Consider the following 27,559-nt stretch of genomic DNA (forward strand, 5'->3'; position numbering starts at 1 on the left):
ACCAGAGGGACTCAGTCCTGCAGCACCAGCTTCTCAGCAAGAGGCTGGAAGAAGCTCTGCCCTGGGTAGGGGGCTTGAATACTCCCAGGTTTAAAAACAAAGGCCCTGCCGGATTGGCTCAGCGGTTAGTTACAGCGCTGGTCCCAGGACTAAAGGGTCTCAAGTTCGATTCCCAGTCAAGGGCAGGTACCTGGGTTGCAGGTTCGATCCCCAGCCCTGGTCAGGGTCATGCGTGAGGCAACCAATCTATGATGTTTCTCTCTCTCTCCCTCCTTCCTTCCTGCCCATTCTGTCTAATCAATGAAAAAATATCCTCTGGTGAGGGTTAACAAAAAAAACAAATAAAAACAGAGAACTAAAACACAGTTCTGAACTCCAGTTGGGTGTCAAGACAGAAAATGGAACCCTGATTCGTAAAGAGAATGTAATGGGTGCCTCTGAAGAACCGAAACAAAACCAAACCAACCAGCAGGCAGCCTCACTCCTCCCTCAGCTGACAGTCCTGCGGACAGACCTGAGGGCTCTATGGAGGAGTCCTTATCAAATATGCAAGAATAGCCCTGGCCGTTTTGGCTCAGCGGTTGGAGCGTCGGCCTGCGGTACACAGAGACCCGGGTTCGGTTCCCGCTAGGGGCATGTACCTCGGTTGCAGTTTGTCCCCGGCCCTGGTTGGTCGTGCGGGTGGCAGCCACTCGATGTGTCCCTTCACATTGATGTTTCTCTCTCTCTCTCTCCCTCTCTCTCCCTCCCGCTCTATCTGAACAAAAAATGGAAAAATGTCCTCGGGTGAGGATAAAAAATAAATAAATAAAAATAAAAATAAAAAAGATTCTCTCTTTGGAAAAAAAAAAAAAAGCCCTGGCCGGTTTGGCTCAGCGGTTGGAGCGTTGGCCTGCGGTACAGAGAGACCCGGGTTCAGTTCCCGCTAAGGGCACGTACCTCGGTTGCAGTTTGTCCCCGGCCCTGGTTGGTCGTGCGGGTGGCAGCCACTCGATGTGTCCCTTTCAAGTCGATGTTTCTCTCTCTTTCTCTCTCTCTCTCTCTCTCTCTTCCTCTCTCTCCCTCCCACTCTATCTGAACAAAAAAATGAAAAAATGTCCTCAGGTGAGGATAAAAAAAAAAAAGCAAGAATATAGGTTGTTAGTATCTTAGAAACAAAAATTCTACTCCAATACTAAGTTCCGTAACTATTTTGATTGATACACACAAATTCATAGGGAGTAAGTATATTATGTGTGTGTTTAGACAAAAACAGAAACGGTTCCTTAAAACACCCAGTTTTGTCAAAGCACCTGCCTTCGAACCACCCCTTTGCGGGCTGTAGCAACCCAATAAGCTTGCAGGCGCCTGGCACTGTGCTAGGCTCTGCAGCAATCAGAGGGCAGGCTCGGGCTCACCCCCTCTCCACGCAGGTTTCAGGCAGGCAGGGTTGAGGGTGAGGGTTCAAGTCCCAATCTGTCTGGATTCGTTTATTCTGTGAACACTTGACTGAGTCCCTGTGAGCCAGGAACAGGGAGAAGGGAGGAGGGGAATGGACGCCTGTCAGTCCCCAGTGGGAGAACAGGACGACGCCACAGTCCCCACCCCGGGACTCAGTTTCCCCTCAGGCGGAGCGCTCGCCCCGCCCCCGGCCGCCTCCCAGGCCCGCTCCGGCTGCGGAGACCCGCCCCGCCCCCCCCAGGCTTCCGCCGCCCGGCCACGTCCTCGGGGCCCCACCGGAAGCTGGCGCCGGGCGGCGGGGAGGCGGTGGCTGCGGCGGAGACGCCGAGGTTGGTTGCACTGCACCCCGCCCCCCGCCCCCACCCCACCCCACCCCACCTCGCCCCGGGGCAGCGGGCGGTGCCCGCCCCCGCCCCCGGCCCCGCGCTCCCCGCCCTGGACTGCCCAGGCCCGGCTCGCTCAGCCCCGGGCTCCCGGTGCAGGCCTCCCCACGCGTGGCCCGGGACCTGGCGTCGCAGCTGCAGAGCCCACCCGGGACTCACTGCCCCAGCCCTTGTTGCGGCGCCCGGGGCACCCCGGCTCGCTCATCCTAGAATGGGCGCGGGCGCGGCTCTGCTGCCAACTTCACTGCAGAGGTGGCGGTGGCGAGATGACAGTCACCTGCCCGGGTGGGGGACGGAGCTGGGGGGCACATAAGCGACCCGGGGTGCGGGACTCGACAGAATCGCAAAGAAGGGTTCCTAGCCCCATCCTGGGAGCATCATACGGAGACGCCAAGGAGAGGTGGCGTCAGGTCCACACTGACCCGAGTGGAAGACTGGGGGAGGTGGGGGTGGCGCGGAGGCTGCGCGCTGAGGATCCCACGGAGACGACTCTGGCGGTGCAGAAGGGAAGAGAATGCTAACGGGGGAGCCCAGAGTCGTGTCGGGTGCCGGCCAGAGACGGCTGGTTGGATGAGAACTGGGGCAGGCCCAGAGCGCCTGGCGACTTTGACATTGAGAACCCTGGGGAGGTGGTTCCATGGAGATGCCCCTGAAGGCAGTGGATGGAGCCCCTGTGTAGGCACCGCTTTCAGAAGTTCTGGTAAAGTGAGGAGAGCGTGTAGGTGCAGGAGAGGACATTGGGGTGAGGGTGAAGAGCGTTTTAAAGCCGGGTGTGTGTGGTGAGAGCACAGGCTCCGGGTTTAGGAGACCTTGGGCAAGTCACTTAACCTCGTTGTGCCTTCCAGATAGTGATGACAGTACCTGCCTCATAGGGTCCATGTGAAGATCAGCGGAGATGGCATAAGTACTTCAGGCAGCACTAAACAGTAGTGCTTACTATTTTTCACGTCTGTGTTTAGAGCAGCTGGGGCATATATTGATGCTGAAGGGAAGGAGCTGGTAGAGAGGGAGCATTGAAGACAGGGGAGAGAGAAAAGGGACTAGGTACAAAGGGACCCAGAACTTCGATGGGGAGGGAAGTCTTGGATGCCTGTCTATATCAAACCAAGGGAAGGAGGGGACAGGTAGGGTTGCAAGGCAATTTGCAAGTTTGGAGTAGGCGGTTAAGGGGTTGCCTTTCTGATAGTCTTGTCTGAAGTAGGCCTCAAGGTCATTGCTGAGGGGGCCAGGCCAGGGCTAGCCCAGGGGAGGGTAGAGGTCCTGGTTTAAACTGCAGCGCCAGGGTACCATGCCCTCTTTGCCAACAGCCCCTGGTAGCCTGTTTTGCTGCAGGGAAGGTGGGGTGTTGAATTTATCTTGGGTCAGAGGACATCTGACCTGCCTTGCTCACTTGAAAGCTCAAATAAAGTTGATGGATGTATAAACACTATATATAAGCATTTACCATTTTAATCCCCTCCCTTGACCATGAGGAGCTGGGAGGGCTGTGACCATCACTGGAATACAATGTCCGAGCCTTTTGAGCACCTCAGTTGAGCCGTGTATCACACTCTCACCTATGATCTAATTTAGTCACAACAGTCAGGTGAAGTAGGTATTATTATTATTCCCATTTTACAGATGCAGAAACTGAGGTTCAGAAGTTAACGACATTGTCCCAGGATGCACAGCTAGTAAATGGTGGACTTAAGATCTAAGCTCAGATTTGTCAGACCTCAAAGCCCATGATTTGAAACCATTATAAAAGTCTGCAGATTGGCCAGCTGGTGTAGCTCAGTGGTTGAGCATCAACCCATGCACCAAGAGGTCGCTGGTTCAATTCCTGGTCAAAGCACGTGCCCAGTATGTGGGCCAAAGCCCCAGTTGGGGGTTGGAGGCTTGTGGGAGGCAGCCAGTTGATGTTCTCTCTCATCAATGTTTCTCTCTCTCCCCCCCCCCACTTCCTCTCTAAAATCAATAAAGAAAAAAAATTTTTTTTTTTAAAGTTTGCAGAGCCCCTACTAGCAGTCCAGCAGGCTAGAAAGATGTCAAGGAATCATCTTTTCCACTTGACAGGTGAGAAAACAGGCTGCATGCTCTGCCCTCCATCCCGGGCTCTGTAGGCCTTGCTTTCTTCTCTCTTGTATGGGTGAAGGAACACAGAGCTTGGAGTCCCACAGACCTGGTGCGAATCTTGCTTCACCACCAGGGGCTTTGTGACTTTGGACCAGTCATCTTGCTTCTCTATGTCTCTGTGTGGCCAGTTGCTGTAAGGAATAGGAAAGAAAATGCCCTGCCCACTGTAGACGCGCTAGGAGCCACAGTTCCCGCACAGCAGTGGATCTGTGTCCCACTGGGCCACTTAGACCAACTCCCTGCACCTAGTATTTATTTAGAGCTTTGTTCTCCTCAGAGCCGGAAAGTGTGGTGCCTGACCTGGGAATATGGCCACCTGTGACTTCCTGAGTGGGGCCCTGCGAAGCACCCTGAGCAGTGTATGTTTCTGAGGCCTTGGACTTGAAAGGAGGGGAGGGCCTGTGTTGTCATCATGACTGATGAGGAATGCCACAGGCGGGGCCATCAGAAGCCGCCTGCTAGCTCTGTTTGCCTTGGCCCTAGGGTTCCAGACTCAGCGCCCAGAGGAGCCTTGGAGACCACCTGTTGCAACTCCTTTTTTTTTTTTAACAGATGGGGTAACCAAGACCCACTGTGAGGAAGTGACTTTTACCTGAGACACTGGCCAGGGCAGAGATCAAATGCCTGGAACTTGCATTTTTGGACCTGCCACCAGGACCTAGGGATTTTCACCCACACCAAGAATTCCAGGCTGCTCGGAGGTCCCAGGGAAAGCAGACAAGTCACCAGCTGTGGCTCCCTACCAGTGTCCCCTGGGGAGGAGCTTGGAGGAAGTCAGGGGCAGCCTGAGGTTCTCTGACAGGGGAACTCTGACTGTGGTTCCTGAAAGTCTGTGACAGGACCGTTTTTCTCTCTGACTTGTCCTCTTGCTCTCTGTCACTCTAAAGAATGACTGGACACTCCTAGAGCCTTCAGTCGGCATCCAGGGGGTTTTTTCCACCACAAAGGGTAATTCCTGCCCCATCCCTGCTGTGATTCAGCTGTGACGTTGACCCACACAAGTCAGCGAGAAGATAAAGTCATCAGACTCCTGCTCACCGGAGAGGGTGGCCTTCACCAGAACTCACCTCTTCTCTCGGCGCAGACTCCACGGGCCTGAGCTCAGGCAGGCCCCAGCCAGCCTGGGACCCCAGGATGGCCTCTGGCTCAGCCAGCAGCCCTCGCCCAGCCCCTGATGAGAACGAGTTTCCCTTTGGGTGCCCCCCCACCGTCTGCCAGGACCCATCAGAGCCCAGGGCCCTCTGCTGCACCGCCTGTCTCTCTGAGAACTTGAGGTGAGGGGTCACAAGAGCAAAGAGTGGGTGGGAAGAAAGTGCCAGGGAGGGACCCCCTGGTGGGAGACCAGGGTGGGAGGAGCTGGTGGCTTTGGGCAGGTAACTTCACCTCTCTGGGCCTCAGTTTCCACAGCCTTTCCCTGCAGCCCCTAATACTTCTCCTTCTGACTATGGATGGAAGAAGTAGCCACAAACAGATGTCAGCTGCCTCAGCAGAGGGCTGTCCAGGGCGGGGAGAGCTCAGGCCCAGCGGGCTCCTAACTGACAGGGGCTGGGGCAGGTTGCTTTGTGCTCGAAGCCACAGCTTCCTCATCTGTAAAAGCTATTTTCTACCTCCCAGGATTGAGAGGAACAATCAATAATATTCCAAAAGTTTTTGTGATAATGAAGGTAATTTTTCTTAGTAAATGATGAACTGCTATACAAATATATCTTCTTCCACAATATTGCCCATCACCTTGTGCTGTTTGCTGAGGACACTGTTAAAGGGAACAAAGATATCTACATTTATATATGTATGTATTGATAGATGGTATATTTATATATGTAGAATAGTATGAACGTAAATACTTATATATGTATTTGTATATATAGTTGAATTTGTATATATTTACATTTAATATGCAGATATGAATACTTATATAAATACATGCTTTACATATATAAAATATTTAAAATATCAATAACTCATAGAGGTGTGACATCCATACAATCATCAGCATTTCACCTTAAGCAACCAGTTCAAGCCTACTGTGTGCCTCTTTTCTTGGGTCTTCAGAAGAACCTTGGAAAGGTGGACACTATTACTGTCCCATTTTACAGATGAGGACAACGAAACCTAATGGAGAGATTAGGTCAACTTGCCCCAGGTCAATTTCCTGGCAAAAGTGCTCTTTAACTGCCATACGCCCCCAGCATGACCTTTGTTTGGGGCTTTACAGCTTAAGGTGGGAAAACTGAATCAGTCTAGCTTGAGAAATTCAAGTGCTTTGATGCAGGGGGAAGGGAGAAGTTGTGGCCACGGAAAGGCCAGGTTGTGGGGGTGGGGTTGTCGAAGCTTGACTCCTTTTACCATCAAGCTGATTGTTGTGGGTTCATCTCAGGCTTCTGCACTGGGATTCTTGGCTTCCCTCCCTCATCATCCTGAAACCTGGCAGCGGTGGGGAAGGGACCCAGGCTTGAGGTGTAGCGAGCTCTGCCCTGCTCTGCTGCTGACTCTGCCTATCCTTAGCCAATCCCTGCGTCCTCTGAGGTCTCATGTTTTGACAGGTGGCTCTGACTGTGGATCAGAATTACTTCGGAGCTTTGTAAACGCCCACAGGCCCGTGTCACCTGGCCAGAGTCTGACACCTACTCCTGGTGAAGAGCCTCAGGCTAGGTTTTTTCTGAGGCCCCTTCTTGTTCTAATTGGCCATGGTCCTCTCTAATGCCTAAAAAAGAGACCCTAAGCCTAAGAACAAATGCAGCCACACATCCATAATCCCTTACCTGAAGCCCTGTCTCAGACATATTTTGGAATTCAGATTTCAGAAAAGCTAGTCAGTGCATTACTATGTAATTCTCCCAGTGGGGACTGGGGCAGCACCTACTTACTCACCAAGCCTGTTCATACTTCTGCAATGAAACATCAGTATTCACTCTAAGTGGGATAAGGGCTGGAACAGCCTCCAGTCACTTCGGGCGGGTCAGGTGCGGCTGCCGAAGAAGCTCACTGCAAACTCCAGGAAGACATTGGGTGTCCAGTGCTTTGAGGTTTGGGAATGGGGGGTCTAGGATGGTGGGCCTGCATGCTCACTGGTATCAGGCACCACGCTGGGCAAGGCCTCGGCTTTTGGAGCTATTGGGACAGAGGTTGGTGCCAGGCAGTCATGAATGCCTCACTCAGCTGGGTTTTTTTACGTGTCTCTAGAAACAGCGAGGATCGGATCTGTCCCAAATGCAGAGGAGACAACCCCCAATCTGTAAGCCCAGGAAGCCTCATGTCTCAGGATAAGGTACGTTGGCACAGCCAGGAAAGGGTATTTGTCCATGTTCTTCATTTGTCGAGGTTGAGGCTAAGTAAACAGCTGTTCACAGTCCCTAACAGGCACCTGCATCTGTGTCTTGAGGTTTGTAAACAGTGAGGAGACTGACGACACATTGATGAAGCAGCTGGCCCAGAGCTGCCTGGCTGATCTGTGACAGATTCAGGGTGAGGACGACAGTCTAGATAAGGTGCCTGCAACCTCCGGCCTGCAGGCCACATCCAGCGTGTCACCTGCATTTCCACAGCCCATGAGCTAACAATGGTTTTTATATTTTAAATAGTTAAGAAAAAAAAAAAATCAAACAAAGAATGATATTTTGTGACACATGAAATTCAGACCTCCATGTCCATAAATAAAGTTTTATTGGCACACAGCCACCCCCACTCACTGATGAATTGTGTGTGGTGGCTTTTGCCCTGCGACACCAGGCGTGACTAGTTGCAGCACAGGCTTCAAAGCTCAAAGTATTTACTCTCTGGCCCTTTACAGAAATAGTTGGCCAACTCTTGATCTAGAGAGTTTTTCCTGCCCCTGATTGCCCTCAGACAAGGAGAGGCCATTCCCAGCTCCCCTCTGCGGCTCAGCCAAGCTGTGCTCCTAGGAGTAAGAGATGGCCTTGCAAGTGTGAGGGGCCAGAGACACGTTCTCAGGCCTCCCAGTTTAGAACCCCAGCCCTTCGGGTTGAAAAGACCCTCACAGGTCATCTGTCCCGCCCAGAGGTTCCCACATGCTGACCAGAATGATACAGATAAGGAAATGGTAGTGTGTTTTGTATATAACTAAATTCTTTCCACTGATGGAATCAACCTTTACTCTGAGATTGTGCTCTTCTTACACATGTCTTTGTATGAATGAAATGATAGTGACAGTGAATGATAGAATTTTTGGTAAAGCCTTTACTTGGCAAAATAAAAAGATGGCAATATTTATGTTAATCTCCCAATTTAAAAAAAAAGCTTGTATTGATCCATGAATCCAAAGCTGTAAGAATGTAAGAACCACTGCTCTAAATCTCACCCCTCGTCTTACACATGGGACCCCGACATCCACTGCGAAGCTCCCCGATCACCAGGGCCTCACTGCTCAGCCATCCTCATGCCCTCGCTCCTTTCCCAGGCTCCCCCCTTGCCTCGAGCCCAGCACAGGGGTCAGGTGCCTGATGTTCAGGGTTGGTTCTATATAATTCATTTCACGGCCAAGACAACTCCTGGGCCTCTTTGTCCATGTGTGAAAGGAAGAGGCTGCGTTTGCTCTGCAAGGCCTTTCCAGGGCCTGTGATGTCAGATGACCAGTCGGTGACTAGCAGGGGGCTCTCCCTCCTACCCACACCTCCCCTCCCTTCTCCTCTCTGGCCCCCTGTTCAGAGAGTTGGGGGAATTTCCTGCTCTGCCAGAGCTGGTTTTGAGGACTCTCCCATCCTCTTCTCAGCAGCTCCCTCCCCACAGGCCCTCAAGAGAAAGCTTAGTAAGGATCCAGGACGTTTTCCCAGGACTTCATCATCCACAGTGCGCTGAGAGCACACAAACAGATCCATGGGGTAACTCCCTGCCCCCCGGTCGGCCCTCTCAGTGCACTAACCGTGAGAGGCGTGAGCAGACCCATAACTCTCTGCGGGCTGCTGCCCTTCCCTGCACAAGGAAGGGCAGGGCTGGATGCTTCCTGAGGCCCTGCCTGCTTGAATACGCCAGGGCTATTGTTTTTAACTTGTTTTATTTGGACCTCTTAACAAAATGAATACACAGTCATCGTACAACTCTTGGATAATATAGAGAAGAGATATGTGAATACCTCTTAATCCAGTGGCTTTAATTTTTTCCTCTTTGTTAACGTGAAATCTGATGACAGTGGAAGAGCTCTGATTCAGGGGGAGTCTGGAGCTCTGTCCTCAGTCACCCCAGCTTCCCCGGCCCCTGGGGGGCTCTGGGATTCCGAGGGGGCCCCGCAGGGCACAGTTTGAAACTTGCTGTCTTAAACCAAATGAAGTGACTCTAAGATGGAATTACAGACACTATAACAGGCAACAGGGTGGGAGGGGGACCTCAGAGCAGCATGGGTCTTCCACCCCCACACCTCCCATCTGAAGCAGTCATCACTGTACCCCCAATGGAAGGCTGGGGGGTGGGATGAGCCAGTGGTCTGACTCCCACACAAAGCCTCCTAGTGGAAAGACCAGAGGGCACTCCAGCTCCTGACCCTGATGGGAATTTGGGGGGACTTTTGACCGAAGGAAAGCAGGTGATTATAAGTCAACACTTTGCATACGTGGTAATTGTGAAGTTTGTGCATCCGGGAAACCTGGGGAATGGGGGTGGGTGGAAGGTCAGGCTGGAGACCAGCCGAGCTGAGCCCAGAGGCCCCGTCCTTGCAGACACTTTCCATGCCATCTGCTTATCAGTTTGTCCTCATCCTCTGACTTCATTAGATTAACATCTCTCCAAGGAGCGATCGCAGCCATGGACCCCGTAGGTAACATAAGAAGCAGATATTAAAGGATTACTGTTGACCTAGTTAGAGACTTGGTTCTTGCCTGGAATGACCTTCCTGTAGAAGGGACGACCGGTGGATAGAAACTGCCTGTGACCCTGTGAGTGGAATGGTTTCTCTCACTCTTTCGCTCTGGGGCCACTCAAGGTCAAAGGCAAGCTGGCATCTGTTGCCGGTGGCTTAGGACAATGCCTTGACTCATTCTAGAATCAGAAAATGACGGGAGGTCAAGGTGCCTAGTCCAGTTTCCATTTCGTGCTGGGTTCCTGCCAGGTGGCTTTATGTCTGCGCAGTGATGAGAAGCTCATTACTCCAAGAAATGACCAGTTCCGCCGTGGGGGGCTCTGACTACCGTTCTGTTCTCCTCTTTGTTTGTACTGAGCTGAGGTCTCTCCCTTAAGGCCACAAGGCAAGTCAGTCAGCCCGCTCTCCTCTGAGGCAGCCCTGCATGTTGGAAGGTGCTGACCACAGCCCCCTCGAATCTGTCCTTAGTCTCTGTGCACCGTGTCCTTTGATGTGTGATGCCTAGAAACGAGCCCCTGAACCCTTACACAGCTGAGCTTGGCCGTCGCATCTGGAACCTCAGTGGTCCTGTGACATCCTGTGTGGGTGGCGGTGTTTCCCTGTTTCACCAGTAGGTGATACATGGAGGCTCGGGAGGAGGGTACCTGGACCGAAGTCATAGCAAGAGGGAGGTAAAGCCAGGCACCAACTCCCGCTTCCTAGGCCGATGGCATCTCCCACTTTGCTGCCTCCCGGGCAAACACCCCAAATGCTTTATGCAGGTTTAAATAGCACAGTCAGCCTTAAGTCCTGGAAAAACAGGAATGGGCACGACTACTCTCAACCAGGAGAATCAGGCTGGGCTTCCTGGAAGCGGCGGCCGTTGAGCTGAGCAGAGCTTGCCAGAGAGGCAGGTGGCCCAGGAGCAGAGGAGGGCAGGCCTGGCGGGCAGAGGCAGACTGACCGGGTCTGCCCTGTCACAGGAGAGTGCCTGTCCCTCAACACCCGCTGAAACCTGAGCAGAAGCAGCCCTGCCGTCACCAGGACCTCAGGCAGCCTCGTGCCAGCGCAGCGGTGTGGGCCTGCCTGGCGCTGCACCCTCTGTTCTGTGCGGCAGCTTCACACAGGCGGCTCTCATGCTCCTGGCGCGCTCCGAGCGCTCACATTCCTGGAGGCCCGTAGGTCCCCGCGTGGGGGCCCCTCCACAGGGCCCTCTGCTGACCCCGGCACACAAGGCCTGAGTCAGCAGGGCGGCTAGGAGCGCCACAGACCCCCAGACTTCCCGGACGCAGACAGAAGGACGAGTGTTCCCTCAGGGCTGGGATTTTGTTTTCTCTGTTTCTGTTTCCTCCTCAGAGGAAATTCCACTGCACATTTTATTTTTAGCAGTTTGGAGCATGAGGCCACGAACAGGGGCCGCTTGTGGCACCAGACGTGCACCAGGCTCGGCCCAGGACAGGCGCCGGTCTTCATCTGCAACCCCAGCCTGGTGCCCTCTTCTGTCCTCTCCATCCCCAGCCTTCGGGCAAGGCCACCCTTTGCCCAAGGCCAGGACTCCCTGGTGTGGAGGAAAGACCTGCCCCTGGACTCCAGGCCTCTGGCACCTTTGCCCCAAACTTGCATCGCCTCCTGCAAGTCACTGCCCATCCCTGAGCTCTGGCTCCTCCACCAACACGGGCCCAGCAGAACCAAGCCCCAGCCTCCTCATGGCACCGTGAGATCCAATGGGCACCGTTTTCAAAGGTGCCAAGAGAGCAGCAAGCCCTCGCCGCTCTCGTAACTATGGGACAGAAGACCCAGACTCAGCCGCCTACTCCAGTGCACAGCCTGGTGCGGCCTGAGCGAGCCAGGCCCCAGTTTGCCCGTCTGTGTTAAGGCGAAGGTCATTTTGCCCTGCCTGCCTCAAAGGGCAGCAACGGGGACCCCATGACAGCATGCCGGAGCGCTCCGGTCCCACACAAATGCAGATACAGTCGGGGATGTACCACACCTCCTCGGGAAATCCAAGGGGAAAACATTGTTCTGTAGAATGGTTATTAAAAGTTTGAGATGTGAGGATAAGTGAAATGTGTGTATATGACAGCCATTAGAAGCGGGAAAGAGGGTCCCAAGGGCAGTGCCTAATCCATAGGAATACCAATACTGATACTAGTATTTTTTAATATGTTTTTATTGATTTTTAGAGAAAGGGAGAGGGAGAGGGAGAGAGAGACAGAAACATCGATGAGAAAGACACATCGCTTGGCCGCCTCCCGCATATCCACAATGGGGATGAGCCCGCAACCTAGGCATGTTCCCTGACTGGGAATTGAACCAGCGACCTCTTGGTCCATGGGTCAACAGCTCAAACACTGGCTGGACCCAATACTAGTATTAATACTGATGAACATTTCTTGAGTATTATGTGAGGCAGAATGATATTCCCCAGAGATGTGCACACATGACAATCCCTATGAATACAGCCTTACATGGCTGTATCAGTCTACTCGGGCTGCTATAACAAGGTGCCACAGACCGGGCACCCTGAACTGGAAGTGTGTTTTCTCACAGATCCGGAGGCAAGAAGTTCAGGAAAAGCTGGTTTCTTCTGAGGCCTGTCTCCTTGGCCTGGAGAGGCTGGTGCCATCCTTCTCCCTCATCTTCACGTCTTCCCTCCGTTCGCCTGAGACCAGGTTGTCTTTTCTTACAAAGACACCGTCGTATCAATTGGAGCCCACCCCAATGACCTCATTTTAACTTGATTACCTCTGTAAAAGCCCTATTTCTAAATACCGTCACAGTCTGGGAGTTAGGACTTCGACGTATGAATTGGTGGTGGGGGGCTGGGGGGTATAACAGCCCATCACAGTGGCAAAGGGTACTTTGCAGATGAGACTAAGTTAAGGATCCTAGCCCTGGCCGGTTTGGCTCAGCGGTTAGAGCGTCGGCCTGCGGTCCAGAGAGACCCGGGTTCGGTTCCCGCTAAGGGCATGTACCTCAGTTGCAGTTTGTCCCCGGCCCTGGTTGGTCGTGCAGGTGGCAGCCACTCGATGTGTCCCTTTCACATCGATGTTTCTCTCTCTCTCTCTCTCTCTCTCTCTCTCTCTCTCTCTCTCTCTCTCTCCCTCCCTCCCTCTCTCCCTCCCTCCCACTCTATCTGTACAAAAAATGGAAAAATGTCCTCAGGTGAGGATAAAAAAAAAGGATCCTGAGATGAGGAGATTATGGGGCTAGAGAGAGTCATAGAGCGACTGGAAGATGCTATGCTCCTGGCTTTGAAGATGGAGGAGGGGCTGTGCGCCAAGGAATGCAGGCGGGCTCTAGAAGCTGGAAAAAAATAAGCAAATGGATTCTCCCTAGAGCCCCAGAAGGAGCATAATCCTGTCCACACCTTGATATTTAGAACTTTTTTTTTATCCTCACTCAAGAACATTTTTTCATTTTTTGTTCTGATAGAGCTGGAGGGAGAGAGAGGAAGAGAGAGAGAGAGAGAGAGAGAGAGAAACATCAATGTGAAAGGGACACATCGAGTGGTTGCCACCTGCACGACCAACCAGGGCCGGGGACAAACTGAACCGAGGTACATGCCCTTAGCAGGAACCGAACCCGGGTCTCTCCAGACCGCAGGCAGAGGCTCTAACTGCTGAGCCAAACCAGCCAGGGCAGAACTTCTTTTTTTTTTTTTAATCCTCACTGGAGGATATTTTTCTATTTATCTTTAGATAGAGTGGGAGGAGGAGGAGGAGGGAGGGAGAGGGAGAGAGAGACAGAGAGAGACAGAGAGAGAGAGAAACATCGATGTGAGAGGGACACATCGACAGGTTGCCTCCCGCATGACCCTGACCAGGGCCAGGGACAAACCGCAACCGAGGTACGTGCCCTTGGTCGGAATCGAACTCACAACTCACTGGTCTGCAGGCCGATACTCTAACTGCTGAGCCAAGCAGGCCAGGGCGATATTTAGAACTTCTGATCTACAGAACTGTAAGATAATAAATTTGTGTTGCTTTAAGCCATTAAGTTTGTGGCATTTTATTATAGCAGCAGTCTGTGACTAAGACCAGAACTTCCATGTGCTATCTCATTTAATCCTCACAATAACTCTGTAAGGGGTGGGGTGACTGTTATTATCCCCATTTTTCAGAAGAGGAAAGCGAGACGTGGAGAGGCCACACGGCTAGTATGTGAAGTGACGGAAATGGGCTTTGTACCCTGACAGGCCTGCTCTAGAGCCCACCCCTGACCCCTGTAGCCCTCCAGGGAATGAGTGGCTAACTGATGATGGAACTGTGGGCAGGCTGGCCGGCCACCGAGGCCTCTGAACGCCTCTCAAGTCACCCCTGCCCATCTTCTGACAGCCATTAGAGGCTAATCACAGCCCACGTCCGCCCACACATCATAAGGAGGACGCCCCTACCTCCACACTGCACTGCACGACACTTCTTGAAGGACGCAGGCCCCTTCCTGACCCGTCCCGCAGGTCGAGCAACGAGGACTCTAGAGGGGGAGTGAGGATGAGGAGGGACAAGAGACACGAGAAATGGAGACAAGACAGGGCTCTAATCAAGTCTCGTTTATTCTGGGGAGATCCACAGTATATATAGGGCAAGAAGCAGAAAAACAAGAACATTTGTTGCCAAGCGATAAGTTTGTGGTAACCACCCCAAGCAATTTCAGGTAAATATCACGTAAATATACCGGGTGGAACAAAAGATAAACAGAGCATAACTGGCTGAGTAAATGGTTACTTAAAGGAATGCAGAAACATTGTATATAGAGGTATCCTGCCTTGGGGCAGGAGATGGCAGAGCAGATTTTAGCAAAATGGATGCCATGCAAACAGTCTCCCACACCTTCCCTGCCTGGTGGCTCTGGACACCGTTTCGTCTCTTCTACCTTTTACCCTTTCTACGGCTCTCACATCCGCCTTAGAAATGCAGAGGGTTCAAGTCATGGATTTGGAAGGAGTTTCAGGGCCTGGGAGGTCCCCTAGTCCATTCTGCAGGGACCAGGTCCACGCCAAGCATCAGCCCCTCTGTTGCTCCCCGGGTCAGGAAGCCGCTCTCTGGGAGAGGCGGCCTCACTGCCCTCCCCCTATGCCAGCGTCTCCCTGCCAAAGCTGCCCTCTGCCCGCGCCCCCAGGGAAACATCTGTTTTCTGTTCCTTGTCAGGAACATCTTGTGCTTGGACCCCGGGGTAGTGGGGCGAAGGGGGGTGGCCTTTGCTGGACTGTGTTTTGTGTCCTACGCCAACCATACTCCTTAAGCCCACAGCGCTTGCTTCTTTTACTTTTAAAGAATAATAACTAATGTAGCTTTGTGTTTGCTCAGCCCAAAAGACTTCTCTCCTCCCCCTTTTTTTAATCCGAATCTCCATCTTGCCCGATTCGATTACTCTTTTTTAAAGAACAACAACAAAGCTGTTTGAAAATCAAGATATTATTTATATGCAGCAAAATTCACTCCGTTTAAGTGTACAGTTCGCTGAATGCCGGCTGGTTTACACAAGTGTGTGACGACTACAGTCAAGATGGTGACTGTCTCCCTGTGCCCCTGGTTAGTCAGGCTCCCCAGCTGCAGCCCCCCAGCCACTGATAGGCTTTCTGTCACTAGTTTTTCCTTTTCCAGAATCTCCTAAGAATGGAGTCATGGTGTATAGTGTTTTGTGTTTGGCTTCTTTTATTTAGCATAATGTTTCGGAGGGTCCTCCTTGGCCTTGCATGTAGTGTTTTGGTCCCTCTGACTGCTGAGTAGTGTTCTAGGGAGAAAAAAAAACAAAACCCACTATCCATTCAGCAGATGATGGATATTTGGACTGCTTCCAGTTTGGAGCTGTTACGAACACAGCTGCCATGAACATTCACATGCACACATAAACATATGTTTCAGTTTCTCTTGGGTAAATTCCTAGGCGTGGAATGTGGCTTGTATGATAACTTTATAAGCATGGTTTATAAGTAAGTTGCTGTGTAAGTATGATTTAACTTTATGAGATACTGCCGTCGACTTTCTCCAAAGGGGCTGTATCATGCTGGGTTCCCTCCGGCAACCTGCACACACTGCACCTCCTCCACACCCTGCCCGAAGGGGGTGCCGGTGCTCTTTTTGAATCTTAGCCATCAGTGGGTGGGTGATGGTGTGTCATGATGGCATGTCATTCTCATTTGCATTGCTCTGTTACTCGTAACGTTGAGCCTCTTTTCATAGGCTTGTCATTTATGTATGTCCTTTTGTGAAGCATCTGTTCAGTATTTTACCCATTTTTATTAGGCAGGTGTCTTCTTATTACTAAATTGAAAGAGTTCTTTACATAGTCTGGATACAAGCCGTTTCCAGATATACATTTTGGGGAAAATCTTTTCTCCCAGTTCCCCATGGGCTTACTCTTGATAAGAGTTATAGTTGACCCTTGAACAATGCTGGGGTTTGGGGCACCAACCCCCTTACACACAGAAAAATCTGTGTGTAACTTTTGACCGCCCCAAAACGTAACTACCGCAGCTGCCCCTCAGTACCCACAGGACATCGGTTCCAGGACCTCCCACAGATACCCAAATCCACGGCTGTTCAAGTTCCCTGTATAAAATAGCACAGATCAGTGCAAACAGCACCCTGCACCCCGGATTCCCAGCTGCAGATCAAAAACAGTACAGGCCTTTATGGGAAAAAAATCCACGTATCCGTGGACCCAAACAGTTGAAACCCATGGTGTTCAGGGGTCCACTGTAGTGATACGTCTGTGCTGTTCCTCCGTGGGCAAATCCCTTACCCTCTGTGAGCCTCGGTTTTTTCATCAGTAAAATGGGGACAAAATACCTACCCTGCTGTCCCTGTGGCATTGTCAGGGCCCTAGGAAGAATTATGACCACAAAAGCAGTTTGTAAACTCTTCGCACCTGTAAATAGGCTAACAGTGTGGTCAAGCTGGTGTTGAGTACTGAGACCCTTCTGCGTCCCTGCCCTCGGGCTGTGCATCACGCGGGAGGAGAGCAGCGTGGGGCCGGCGCCCCTCAGCCGAGGCAGATTGCCACGGAGGGATGCACGTGGCAGTTGTCAGGAGCTTCCCCGTAGGCTTCAGGAGGAGAGAGGTGCCACTCACGCAGCCTGCATGTCCCGAGTGTCTCCTCTGTGCCAGGCCCTGCCCTCAGCACGAGGAACAGAGCTCCCAGAGCCCCCCGACCTGCGGGGCAACCAAGTAGCCCCGCTGGCCGGGATCGCAGCAGGGGCCCCGAGCCTGTTTCGAAGGAGGGCCACCACAGGGGTCAGCCAGGCAGAAGGAACAGCATGTGCAGAGCCCTGTGGCCAGCCCAGCACATGCCCTGTGGGATCCTGGTGCTTTGCAGAGAGCCACCATGGTCTCACGGGGCTCCCCTAACATCGGTGATGTTATCATTTCCAGGATCACTCTGAGGGGGCTGCAGATGGAGTCGGGTGCCCCTTTGCAGGTGTTGGCTGCTCCTTCAAGGTAAGCATCTGAGTGTGAGAAATGCCATCTGTCCACTGCAGCCCTAGACCACTGGGTCTCCCCACTTCAGCCCCTCCAGGATTTTCCCACATCAAGCTACTCCTCTGGGTGTCCCTTACATGAATGACCTTCTCAAGCAACAAGTCTCACTAATAAATCATTTCCATACTCAGGAGAGTTTTTCTTAATGTCTCATCTCAGCATTGTAGCATCTCTAAAATGACCGACGCCCCCACCCCACCCCCATGCCTCTCTCCATGGTCCTGAATCATCACTGCACTCAAAGGCAGGGCAGCATGGATGCTCTAGAGAGGCCCGCTGTGGGGCGTCTGGTGCCAGGGCCCTCGAGTCCCTCTCGCACACACCAAGCAACTTCCCCTTTGCTGGGTGAATGGATCGGACTTCCTTTGGGAACCTTCTCTGTTTTCACTGAATGGCCCCTCTCTCTTGGCAGGGGAGTGCAAAGTTCATGCAGGAGCATGAGGTCACCTCTCAGGCCACCCATCTAACCCTGCTGTTGGAGTTCATAAAACAGTGGAAGGCCCAGCTGGGCTCAGGCCTGGGGTCAGGGCCCATGGCCCTGGAGCGGAACCTGTCAGACCTGCAGCTGCAGGCAGCCGTGGAGGTGGCTGGGGACCTGGAGGTGGACTGCTACCGGGCACCCTGTGCTGAGAGCCAGGAGGAGTCGACCCTGCAGCACTTCATGAAGGAGAAGCTCCTGGCTGACCTGGAGGGGAAGCTGCGTGTGTTTGAGAATATTGTCGCCGTCCTCAACAAGGAGGTGGAGGCCTCCCACCTGGCCCTGGCTGCCTCCATCCACCAGAGCCAGCTGGACCGCGAGCTCATCCTGAGCTTGGAACAGAGGGTGAGCACGAGAAACAAGGTTGCCTTCAGGGCTGGCTAGGGGGTTCTCCTCTGTCCTGTCTTGTCTCCAGAGCAGTGGGTCAGCCTTCCTCCTAAGCCTTCTCCCTGCCTATAGCAGTCACTACCCCATCAAGTATCTCCTGTGTCCCAGGATCCCTAGGTGGAGCACTTAGAAGTTAAGGTTAAGGTCAAACCCCCATCCAATGCTTCATTTCCTTTGCCTGAATTTCTCCCTTGGTAGAATACTCCCTTCCCAAGCTGCTCATTCCATCGCTGGACACTTTCCATTGTTAGAAAGCTCCTTCTCACACCAAATGGAGATCAGCCTCTTTGGTCTTCCCTGCATTGTTCCTGGCCCTGCCCCTCAGGGCCCACAACACAATCTGCCTTCTAGACCCTGTGGAAGCCCTTCAGAGATGAGCAGTCAGTGATTGTATCTCACCTGAGTATTTCCTTCTCTAGGCTGAACGCCCCAGTGCCTTCACCCCTTCATCACAGCATGCTGTTTCGTGCTGTTCTCGTACAGTCTGGCCCAGGCTGTAAAGGATTCCACACATTCAGAACGGTGGTCCCAGACCAACTGCAGATAATCACTTATCGGACAGTTCTTGGTTGAGCAGGACTATCGTCCCCTCCTTTGTTCCAAAGCTTATACTTTCCTTAATATAACCAGTCACCCTGTTAATGTTGCTTTTCTCTCTCTCTTTTTTTTTCCCCCCGGCAACATGACATCACTGCCTCATGTTGAGTTAGGCCTGGGTTTTAGTTCCAGCTCCACCATTAACTTGCTATGTAGGTCTGAGCAAATCACTTTCCCTCTTACGGCTTCAGCTTTCTCATCAGTAAAAGTAGCGATTCAATTTCTTTAAGAATACTCACTTCCACTCCTGACTTCCCAACATGAGCACAGCCAAGAACATATTTGTATTATTTCAAATGTGAATGGAGATCCCTACCAGAAGAGTCAGGCACTGGGTTCGGGTGACCGAGTAAAGCCATTGTTCACATAACTCTTGCCCCAGTTAGAAGGTGGGCTTCCTGAGGGCAGTGACCATGATCATCAGCAAACTTCCTGGCTCTACTCTTACATGCCAGGCACCACGCAAGGCAGGCACACGGACAGGAGATGAGCATGGGCCCAGCCCTCAGTCAGGGAGAAACAAGGTTGCCCTCAGGCTGGCTCGGGGGGGTCTCCTCTGTCCCGTGGCTGGAAAGGTAGAACAACAAATTTCCTAGAACTGCCAGAAAGTCTCTATAAGAACATAGATGAAAGAGAGAGACCAGCTAAGCTAGGAAAGTGGTTGAGTGCTTCCCAGAGGAAGGGCTATGTGACCTGGATTTCTGACGGATGAATAGGAGTTGGCCAGTGGAGAAGGAAGGAAAAGGAATTCCAGGCAGGAGGTGCAGCGCCTGCAAAGGCGGATGACGTGCCTAAGCCAGGTTCTGGTGTCCCTGACTGGATGGCTTCCCCACAGGTGGTGGACTTACATCAGACACTGGCCCAGAAAGACCAGGCCCTGGGCAAGCTGGAGCAGAGCCTGCGCCTCATGGAGGAGGCCTCCTTCGATGGCACCTTCCTGTGGAAGATCACCAACGTCACCAGGCGGTGCCACGAGTCGGCCTGCGGCAGGACCGTCAGCCTCTTCTCCCCAGGTAACACCTCCCCAGGGGCACAGAGACCCCCCGGGCAGGCGCAGAAAACAGCATGGGGAGCAGCCGATTTTGTGAGTCTGTACTGTGTCATAGGCTGCTGTCCCTCCAGGCCACCTGCCTCGCTGGGACCGCAGAGGAGGCAGGTGCCCAGCCCAGACACGTGGAGCGTAGGCTATTGAGCTGCCGTGCGTTCCGCCCCGAGTAGCAGGCACCTTCTGCAGATAGGAATAAAATTGTTACTGACCTCGAGTGGATGTTGGATGTGAAAGACAGTGTGCCGTGGACCGACACTTGTGCACGGAGAGGCTGGGAGGACAGTTCTCACCGGCGGACACCGCGGGGCCCCTGCCCTCAGAGAGCCAGTGGTCCGAAATGAGGCACGTGGAGCATCAGTGTCCGAGTGCGGGCAGCACATTAGCAAGGACAGTGTAAACCAGCCAGTTCCTCCTCGTTCCTGGAGCCCCGGGGCTTGGCACAACGCCTTGCGTAAAGTAGTTGCTCAGTAGATGGTTCCCTTAATTAACTGATTTCTGTTTGTAAAACAACGTGTATATTTGTGCATAGAATTCTCCGACCAGTGTGCTCTTCCCTGTTCCTCATTCATGCGCGTCTAAGTGAAGGGGGCGGGGAGGTCATTAGGAAGATTTCTGCAGATGACGACCTGAACGACCTCTCACCTTGGCCCCAGCTTCATACCTTTCCTGCCCATCTGCTCCTCTGATGACCCAAGGCCAACAGGACTAGGATGGAGAGAAGCATCAGTTTTCTCCGTACACCAGAGTAGGGTTGGGTCCCAGAGCCAGGCTCCTTCGCCCAGGAGCAGGGGCAGCCCCTTCATGGGTGGCCTCACCTGCAACACGTAGGCTTTTGTCCTCTCTTCTTCCCAAAGAGGGACAAAGCAAGCAGTGTCTCTGACTTCCTGTTTTACTAAAATGTAAGGGGCAGGACGAGTCACACTGTCAATCTGTCCCTTCTCCGCCCCCTCCTGCCTGCCCCCCAACCCTGTCCCCAGTCACCACCTCCCACAGGGGCCCTTGTGGTGACAGCTTCTGGAACCCACACTGCATGGCTCTTTCGGCTGCCGAAGGAGAGAACCCACAGGCTCCTGTGCTGAGTCAGCAGGGGTGATTCATCCCTCGAGGGCCTTTGTGGAGGGTGGCTGGCAGAACTGGGAAGCGCCCCACGCTTCCCCAGCCTCCAGAGCCCAAGCCCTGGGCCCAGGGCAGCAGAAAGAAGTCCGTGTGGGGATGTGGGAGACCTGGCCCTAATCCTGGCTCTGCCCCTGCACCTGTGAGGCCAGACACTTCTGCTGGCTGGGTTCGGTTTCCCCACCGCGAAATGCAGGTTGGTAAAATCCAAAGTGTCGTCCCCGGGTCACCAGCATCACTGTCCCCTGTTGGACATGCAGATGCTCAGTCCTCACCCAGCACTTCTGAGCCCACAACTCCAGGGCCTGGCAACCTGTGATTCTAATGGCTAGTTGACAGCCACTGGGCTAGATGAGCTCCAAGGTCTGGGTCCTCTTGGACGGTGTGTAATTGAGAAGAATCCTGGGCTCCAACCCCGGATCTCAGTTCCGCACCCATGACCCTGGGCATGCCTAGCGCTGTCTGGTTCCTCTCCGGCAGTGCCAGCCCCTCTCCAGCCGCCCCTGCTGACTCTGGCTTCCACGTTGCAGCTTTCTACACTGCCAAGTATGGCTACAAGCTGTGCCTGAGGCTCTACTTGAATGGGGACGGGACAGGAAAGAGGACCCACCTGTCGCTCTTCATCGTGATAATGAAGGGGGAGTACGATGCTCTGCTGCCGTGGCCTTTCCGGAACAAGGTACGGGCTAAGGGGCGCAGAGGGGACAGGGAGCTGGGGTCCTGGTCCTGGTTTGACCTGGGCAAGTCCTTTGCACTCTCCGCATTATCACCTTCTCCTCTCAAGACCCTGAGTTCACACCTGGTAGCGAAGGCTCCCTGCAGCATAGTGAGTCCAGGGGCAAAAATGCCTGGGCCAGCACCCCAGGGAGGCAGGTAGAAATGAAATTCACAGGGTGGGGTGAATAAGGACACTTCCTGGAGGCGGTGCTGTGGGGTCAGCCTGAACTAACATCATTTTCAGAAAAAGGGAGGGAGGCAGATCCCACTACACTCCTGTCAGAATGGCCAAAACCAAAACACCGACACCACCAAATGCTGACGAAGCTGTGGAGCAACGGGCACTCACCGAGTGCTGCTGGGAATGCAGTTTCTCACAAAACTAAACGTACTCTTACCACGTGATCCAGAAGTCACGCTCACCGGCGTTTACCAAATGAGTTGAAAACAGGTCCACACTAAAACCTCCACGAGAATGTTCATGGCAGCTTTATCCATAATTGCCAAACTCAAAAGTCGCCAAGGTGTCCTTCAGCAGGTGAATGGACAGGCAAACCATGGCACATGCAGACAGTGGAATATTATTCTGCACCTAAAAGAAACAAGCTCTCAGGCCATGAAAAGGTGCGGAGGAACTTAAATGCAGGTTGCTGAGTGAAAGTAGCCATCTGACAAGGCTGCGTTGCCAAGGCCGAGGGGAGGGAGGGATGAATAGGCAGAGCACAGAGGATTTTTAGGGCAGCAAAACTATTCTGTGTACTGTAACGATGAATACACGTTAGTACACATTTGTCCAAACCCATAGAATGTACAACACCAAGAGTGAAGCCTGAGGTACACTATGGACTTGGGGTGATAATAATGTGTCAGTATAGGTCCATCGATTGTAACACAAGTCTCCCTGTGATACAGGTATTGGTAGTGAGGGAGTTTTGTGGGGGCAGGAGGTGTATGGGAAACCTCTGTATTTTCCAGTCAATTAAACTGCTCTAAAAAAGTAAAGTCTATTGCCCTGGCCAGTTTGGCTCAGCGGTTAGAGCATCAGCCTGAAGACCAAAGGGTCTCAGGTTCGATTCTAGTCAAGGGCACGTACCTGGGTTGCAGGTTCTATCCCTGGCTTCGGTCAGGGTCTTGCGGGAGGCAGCCATCAATATTTCTCTCACATTGACCCCCCCTTTCCACTCTCTCTAAAAATCAATGGAAAAATATTCTCCGGTGAGGATTAACAAAAAAATAATAAAATAAAATCTATTAAACTTGTTTAAAAGGGTGGGAGGCCTGGATATGAGTCCGTAGGTCAGTGGTTCTCACACCTGCTGGGAGATTCTTAAAGTACCAGCAACAGGGTCTCACTACAGTAAATGGTGAGGCCTGAGCATCAGGATTTACAAACCTTTCCAGGGGATTCCAAGTGCAGCCAAGCTTGCGAACCGCTGCGGTGGGCAATGGGAAGACATTCCATGTCCTGATGGGCATTCCAGGGACATGCACCAGGGAAGAGGGTTCGTGTCACCGAGATCGTCAGCCTCTGGGGGACACACATATCAGACAGAAGCTCGGTTCACATTTCCAGGCATTGACCGACAGCTCCTCAGCAGACCTGTCTGTTCGCACCCCCTGCCTCCCTCAGGAGGTTCCAGCGAACTGGACTAGAACTATCTCTGAGCGGGAAGGGACCTTACAGAGGATGAGTCCAGCCTCCTTGTCAGGGCTCAGTCCTACCTGTTGCCCCCAACAGCCAAGCAAAATTGACTGTAGCATCCGAATTCCCCCTTCCTTCTGATGAGACCATCAGATCCTTAATTACAGGACAACCCCTAAAGCCTGCTCAGAAATCCAGGGGCTTCCATACCCCGGGGCTTCTAAGCAGCCTGAGTTCGGGGTCAGAGGGGCTGCACGGAGGCAGACGCAGCCCTGAGCCCCTGGTGCGCCGCCCAGCCTGACTGCCCACCTGCTCTGGCCCACAGGTCACCTTCATGCTCCTGGACCAGAACAACCGTGAGCACGCCATTGATGCCTTCCGGCCTGACCTGAGCTCAGCGTCCTTCCAGCGTCCCCAGAGTGAGACCAACGTGGCCAGCGGCTGCCCACTCTTCTTCCCTCTGAGCAGGCTGCAGTCGCCCAAGCACGCCTACGTGAAGGACGACACCATGTTCCTCAAGTGCATCGTGGAGACAAGTGCTTAGGGCCCTGGGGACGAGCAGCTGCACCTGTGCCCTGAGGGCGCGCCACCCCAGATGAGAGGAGGCCCTGCCCTGGGTGTCCAAGATCCCAAGGCACAGTGACGGGCTGGGGCTGGCGTGCTCTGAGCAGGGCTGACAGATTGACTGTGGCGGCCATCAGCTTAGGGTGGCAGGACCTTGGGCTGGGCCCACACAGGCAGAGGATCCAGAAGGAGGTGGCGGCAGAATTGTTCTCTCTGCACCGATCACGTGGCACTGGAGGCCTGGCCACCCCTCCAGCCCTGAGTATTGAGATAGACTGACCAGGATGGGAGGGAATGGGGATCAGACCTGGGACATGGATGGCCCCCTGGAGATAAAGGACCGGAGCCTGGGAAGGTCGCAGCAGGGCCACCATGGAGAGCTGGAAACTGGCTTGCTGTGTTCCTTCCCAGGATCAGAACCAAAGGGTGAGAGCGTCAGGTTGTCAGTGCGAATTCAGTCAGTCCAGGCAGGCACTGAGTTCTCCATCACTGGAGGTGAACAAGCAAAGCCAGAGGGCTACACTGGAATGGGAGAAGGCATCAGATCGGGGGTTGGATTTTGAGACCTTCAAGGTTCCTTCCAGCCCAGGCCTCCTGGCCCGAGTGAGGCCTCTGGCTACAGGGGTTCTGGAAACATTCCGGAGCCTCGTCCCCCAGGTTCCTCACTCACCTTCAGAACCCTGGTGGCTGAGCTGGCCCACACAGCACCTGCCTCGCACACACAGGCCCCGCACCCTAGGCCTCCCTTCACCTCCTCCAGGTGAAACAAGGTCACTGAGGTCCCAGGAGCAGCCAGAAGGAGCGTGAAGAAGGAGAGAGGCACTAACTCCCCCTCCCACCTGGGGGCCCACCTTCCATGCCTCCCAGAATCCCATGTCACCTGATTAACCTAGTCATTCCCTTTTCTCCTTGACGGGCCAGGGTCTCTGAGCCACTAGTAGAGGTGGTCCTTTTAAATATGTGTAAAACCAAAGAGAACTTTTTTAAAAACCTCTCTGCCGTTCTCATGATGAGTATGGTCGTGGGAGGTGGTCGTACCTGAGCCAAGTCTGCAAGGACCATGGCCGCGTCTCGCCGGCACTGCCAGTTTTACAGGTGGCACCCAGGCTGGTGTGCTGGCACGACAGCCCCTCGCCTCGGTCTTTGTCCCGCTGTGATGGGGAGAACCAGCCACAGCCTGCCTCCCTCGCCGGGTTCTGTGGACCGCACAGGAGATGCCACCGGGAGAGAGTGGACAGAGAAAGGCCGGGCACCACTGCCTAGCGCCACGGCCCGGCTCTGGTCCACGCTTGTCTTCTACCTTGGAAGCCTCACTCGACCAAGTCCTAAGGGGCCCCTCCCCTGCTTTCCAGAGTCCCCGAGGCGGGTGCTCAGAGCTCCAGGTCAGGGCCTCCCTCCTCTCCACCCCACTCCCCAGCCTCAGGGTTGGCTCTGTGCACAGGGTCCCCCAGCCCAGCATCTGTGAGAAGGGTCCTCACAAGAGGTGCGAGAGCAGCACAGCTCAGTGGGCTCCATGTGTCAGAACCCAGATCCAGCCTCATCCAAACCTAGTCTCCTGTCCTGCCCCAGCCTCTTCATCGAAGGGGACACACCCCGCCTGGCCCTGCCCAGCTCACAGGCTTTCCTCGAGACCCAGGTACAGGACTGGAGCTCTCGGGCTTTGTTAGTGGGGTGGCATTCTGCCACGCCTGAGGGCTGCAGACATGCCAGGGCTCCTGGGCCCTGCCGCTGCTAGTAATGGCGTCTTGTTTCCTCGATGGGTGCGAACTACAAGGGAAAGTCTGGTCTCCCGAGTTATGGGGACTTCTGCCTCCGAGCTGGTGTCTGGCAATAACATCTTCGTCCCTACTCACTGAGCACCGAGCTGACGAGGGCTTGTAGGGCAAGCTACTACCAGGGACCACTGACTCGACACCTCCATGGCTTATTTCTGATGGGATGAGACAGACCCTCTTCAGGATGGGAGGCAGCCAGTCTTTCAGTAAAGCTTTGTTGAGACCTACTGTGCCAGACCCTAGGCAGAGAAAGTTAAGATGTACACCCTACCCTCAAGAAACTCTCTGTCCAGTGGGGGGAACTGGTCCATAAGTAGATCATTGGAACTGGTACGTAAGAGAAGCTCAGAGTAAGCACAGGATTCCAGATCTTTGAGTGAAGCAGGGAGGGCTTCCTGGAAGAGGTGGCACTTATACTCAGCCTTGAAGTATTGAGATGCAGAAGACGGGTGCGGGGGAGAGTAAAGACTCAGATGAGAGGTCGTCTTGACTTCGGGTCGAGTCTGTGAGGTGGCACCACGGAGGGGAAGGCAGAAAGGTACGTGGGGCTGGAGCACGGAGGCACCGAAGGCAGTTCATCGGCTGGAAAGTAAATCACCTGTGTGTGACCCTCTGCGCTGTTAACCGCAGGGTGACACAGAGTCCTTGAGAAGCAGCTGTGTCTCTCCCACCACCTAATGGCTTCACATCTCACTGTGTCGCCTGCTTTAGGTCAGTGTTGAATAATACTGGTAACAGACATCCTTACTGGGTTCCTCATTTTAACTGGAAGTTTCCCAGGGTTTTACCCAAAGAGCCCGCGGATCGAGCAATCGTGCCGTATAGCTGGTACGTAAACAACGTGAAAATCAGCTCCTCTTCAGGGCGCTCATTCTCCCTTCAGTTTGAGAGCTCAGACTCCTCTGGCGGTTTTATTTGTCAATTATACATCAGTGAAGCTGAAAAGGCTTGCTGGAGGTTTCTACGCTTTGTTTTCTTAATGAGTCTCTTAGTTTATGAGTCTCAGTGACTCTGGGACCCAACGAAGAAAATGAGAAAACCCGGGGAGACGGGCTGATTCATGCTTCAGCTCCTCCTGGAGCTTGGATAGAAAGGGCGCTGGGCCTGGAGTCCTTTAACCCGGGTTCGGATCCTGCCGCACTCTTTCCTAGCTGTGTGACCTTGGACTCGGTACCTTACCCGCTCGGAGCCCAAGTGCCCTCACAGGCGAGCTGAGTCGCCAAGTCCCGGACCAGTCAGGTTCTCAGGCTGCCTGTTATTACAGCGTAAATAAGATCCTGACACACTCGGGTGCCCAGTAATGTTCGCGAGGTTGCTCTGGTAGGTTTGGCGCTGGCTTTATAGAATCCCCAAAGCCGTCTACCAATAAGTGGTTTATTAGGTGTTCACTCAGCAAATCCTCCTGACACCCACTGTGCTAGTCTTGGCAATCAGTGGTCAACATCGCCGCACACGGGGTGGTGGGGGATACGGACAATAAATGAACACATATGAACGTGCCTTCCCGCAGTGAGGGGCAGCCAAGGGCCTAGAAGGGGAGCAGCTGGTGGCCAGGGTGTCCCTGGGGCGGGGCCCAGGCTGCCCAGTGCCCCTCAGCACAGGGAATGCAGTGGTTGGCACTTGCATTCCCAGCCCCTAGTCGGCTCTCCCAGGCCCTTTTCCTGGCATGTGCCAGGCCCTCCCCAGGCAGCCGGGCCTCCGAGCCACAGGGGGCCTTCTGGCTGCTGCCTTCCACCGGAGCACAGCCAGGGCCAGAGAGGGGAGGGAGCAGGGTCGGAGAATGAACCTACCTTGGGGATGAGGGGTGGGGAGAAGGGGACACTGGCCTTCAGTGGAGTCTCCTCCAACATCCTCACCAGGGACTGGGAGGTGTCCAGAGACTGGGAGATGGTCCCAGGGGCCGCTGGAATCACAAGGATCCTTTTGCCTTGTCCTAGAAAATAAAATAAACATCCTAAGATTGGCATTCAGAGCCCCAACCAACCTTTCTAATTGGATTTCCCTTAGCTTTGTCTTGTCTCTTGCCCT

General features: G+C 53.5%; 1 protein-coding gene across 2 annotated transcripts; it reads left to right on the forward strand.

The window, feature by feature from the left end:
- The first annotated feature begins 1,726 nt into the window (after positions 1 to 1,726).
- On the forward strand, positions 1,727 to 24,698 carry TRAF1 (TNF receptor associated factor 1). Of its 2 annotated transcripts, XM_036261928.1 has the most exons (9): positions 1,729 to 1,769; positions 3,809 to 3,878; positions 4,491 to 5,212; positions 7,122 to 7,206; positions 17,103 to 17,168; positions 17,623 to 18,033; positions 19,508 to 19,685; positions 21,364 to 21,512; positions 23,518 to 24,698. In XM_036261928.1, the coding sequence occupies exons 3-9, from the start codon at positions 5,073 to 5,075 to the stop codon at positions 23,734 to 23,736; spliced, it is 1,248 nt and encodes a 415-aa protein (XP_036117821.1). In that variant the 5' UTR covers positions 1,729 to 1,769; positions 3,809 to 3,878; positions 4,491 to 5,072; the 3' UTR covers positions 23,737 to 24,698. The 2 variants fall into 2 exon arrangements, with proteins under 2 accessions (XP_036117822.1, XP_036117821.1); XM_036261929.1 differs by lacking the exon at positions 3,809 to 3,878 and having other exon boundaries at positions 1,727 to 1,769.
- Positions 24,699 to 27,559: the final 2,861 nt, after the last annotated feature.

The sequence above is a fragment of the Molossus molossus genome, unplaced genomic scaffold, assembly GCF_014108415.1.
Source record: "Molossus molossus isolate mMolMol1 unplaced genomic scaffold, mMolMol1.p scaffold_m16_p_14, whole genome shotgun sequence".
Taxonomy (NCBI): Eukaryota; Metazoa; Chordata; class Mammalia; order Chiroptera; family Molossidae; genus Molossus; species Molossus molossus.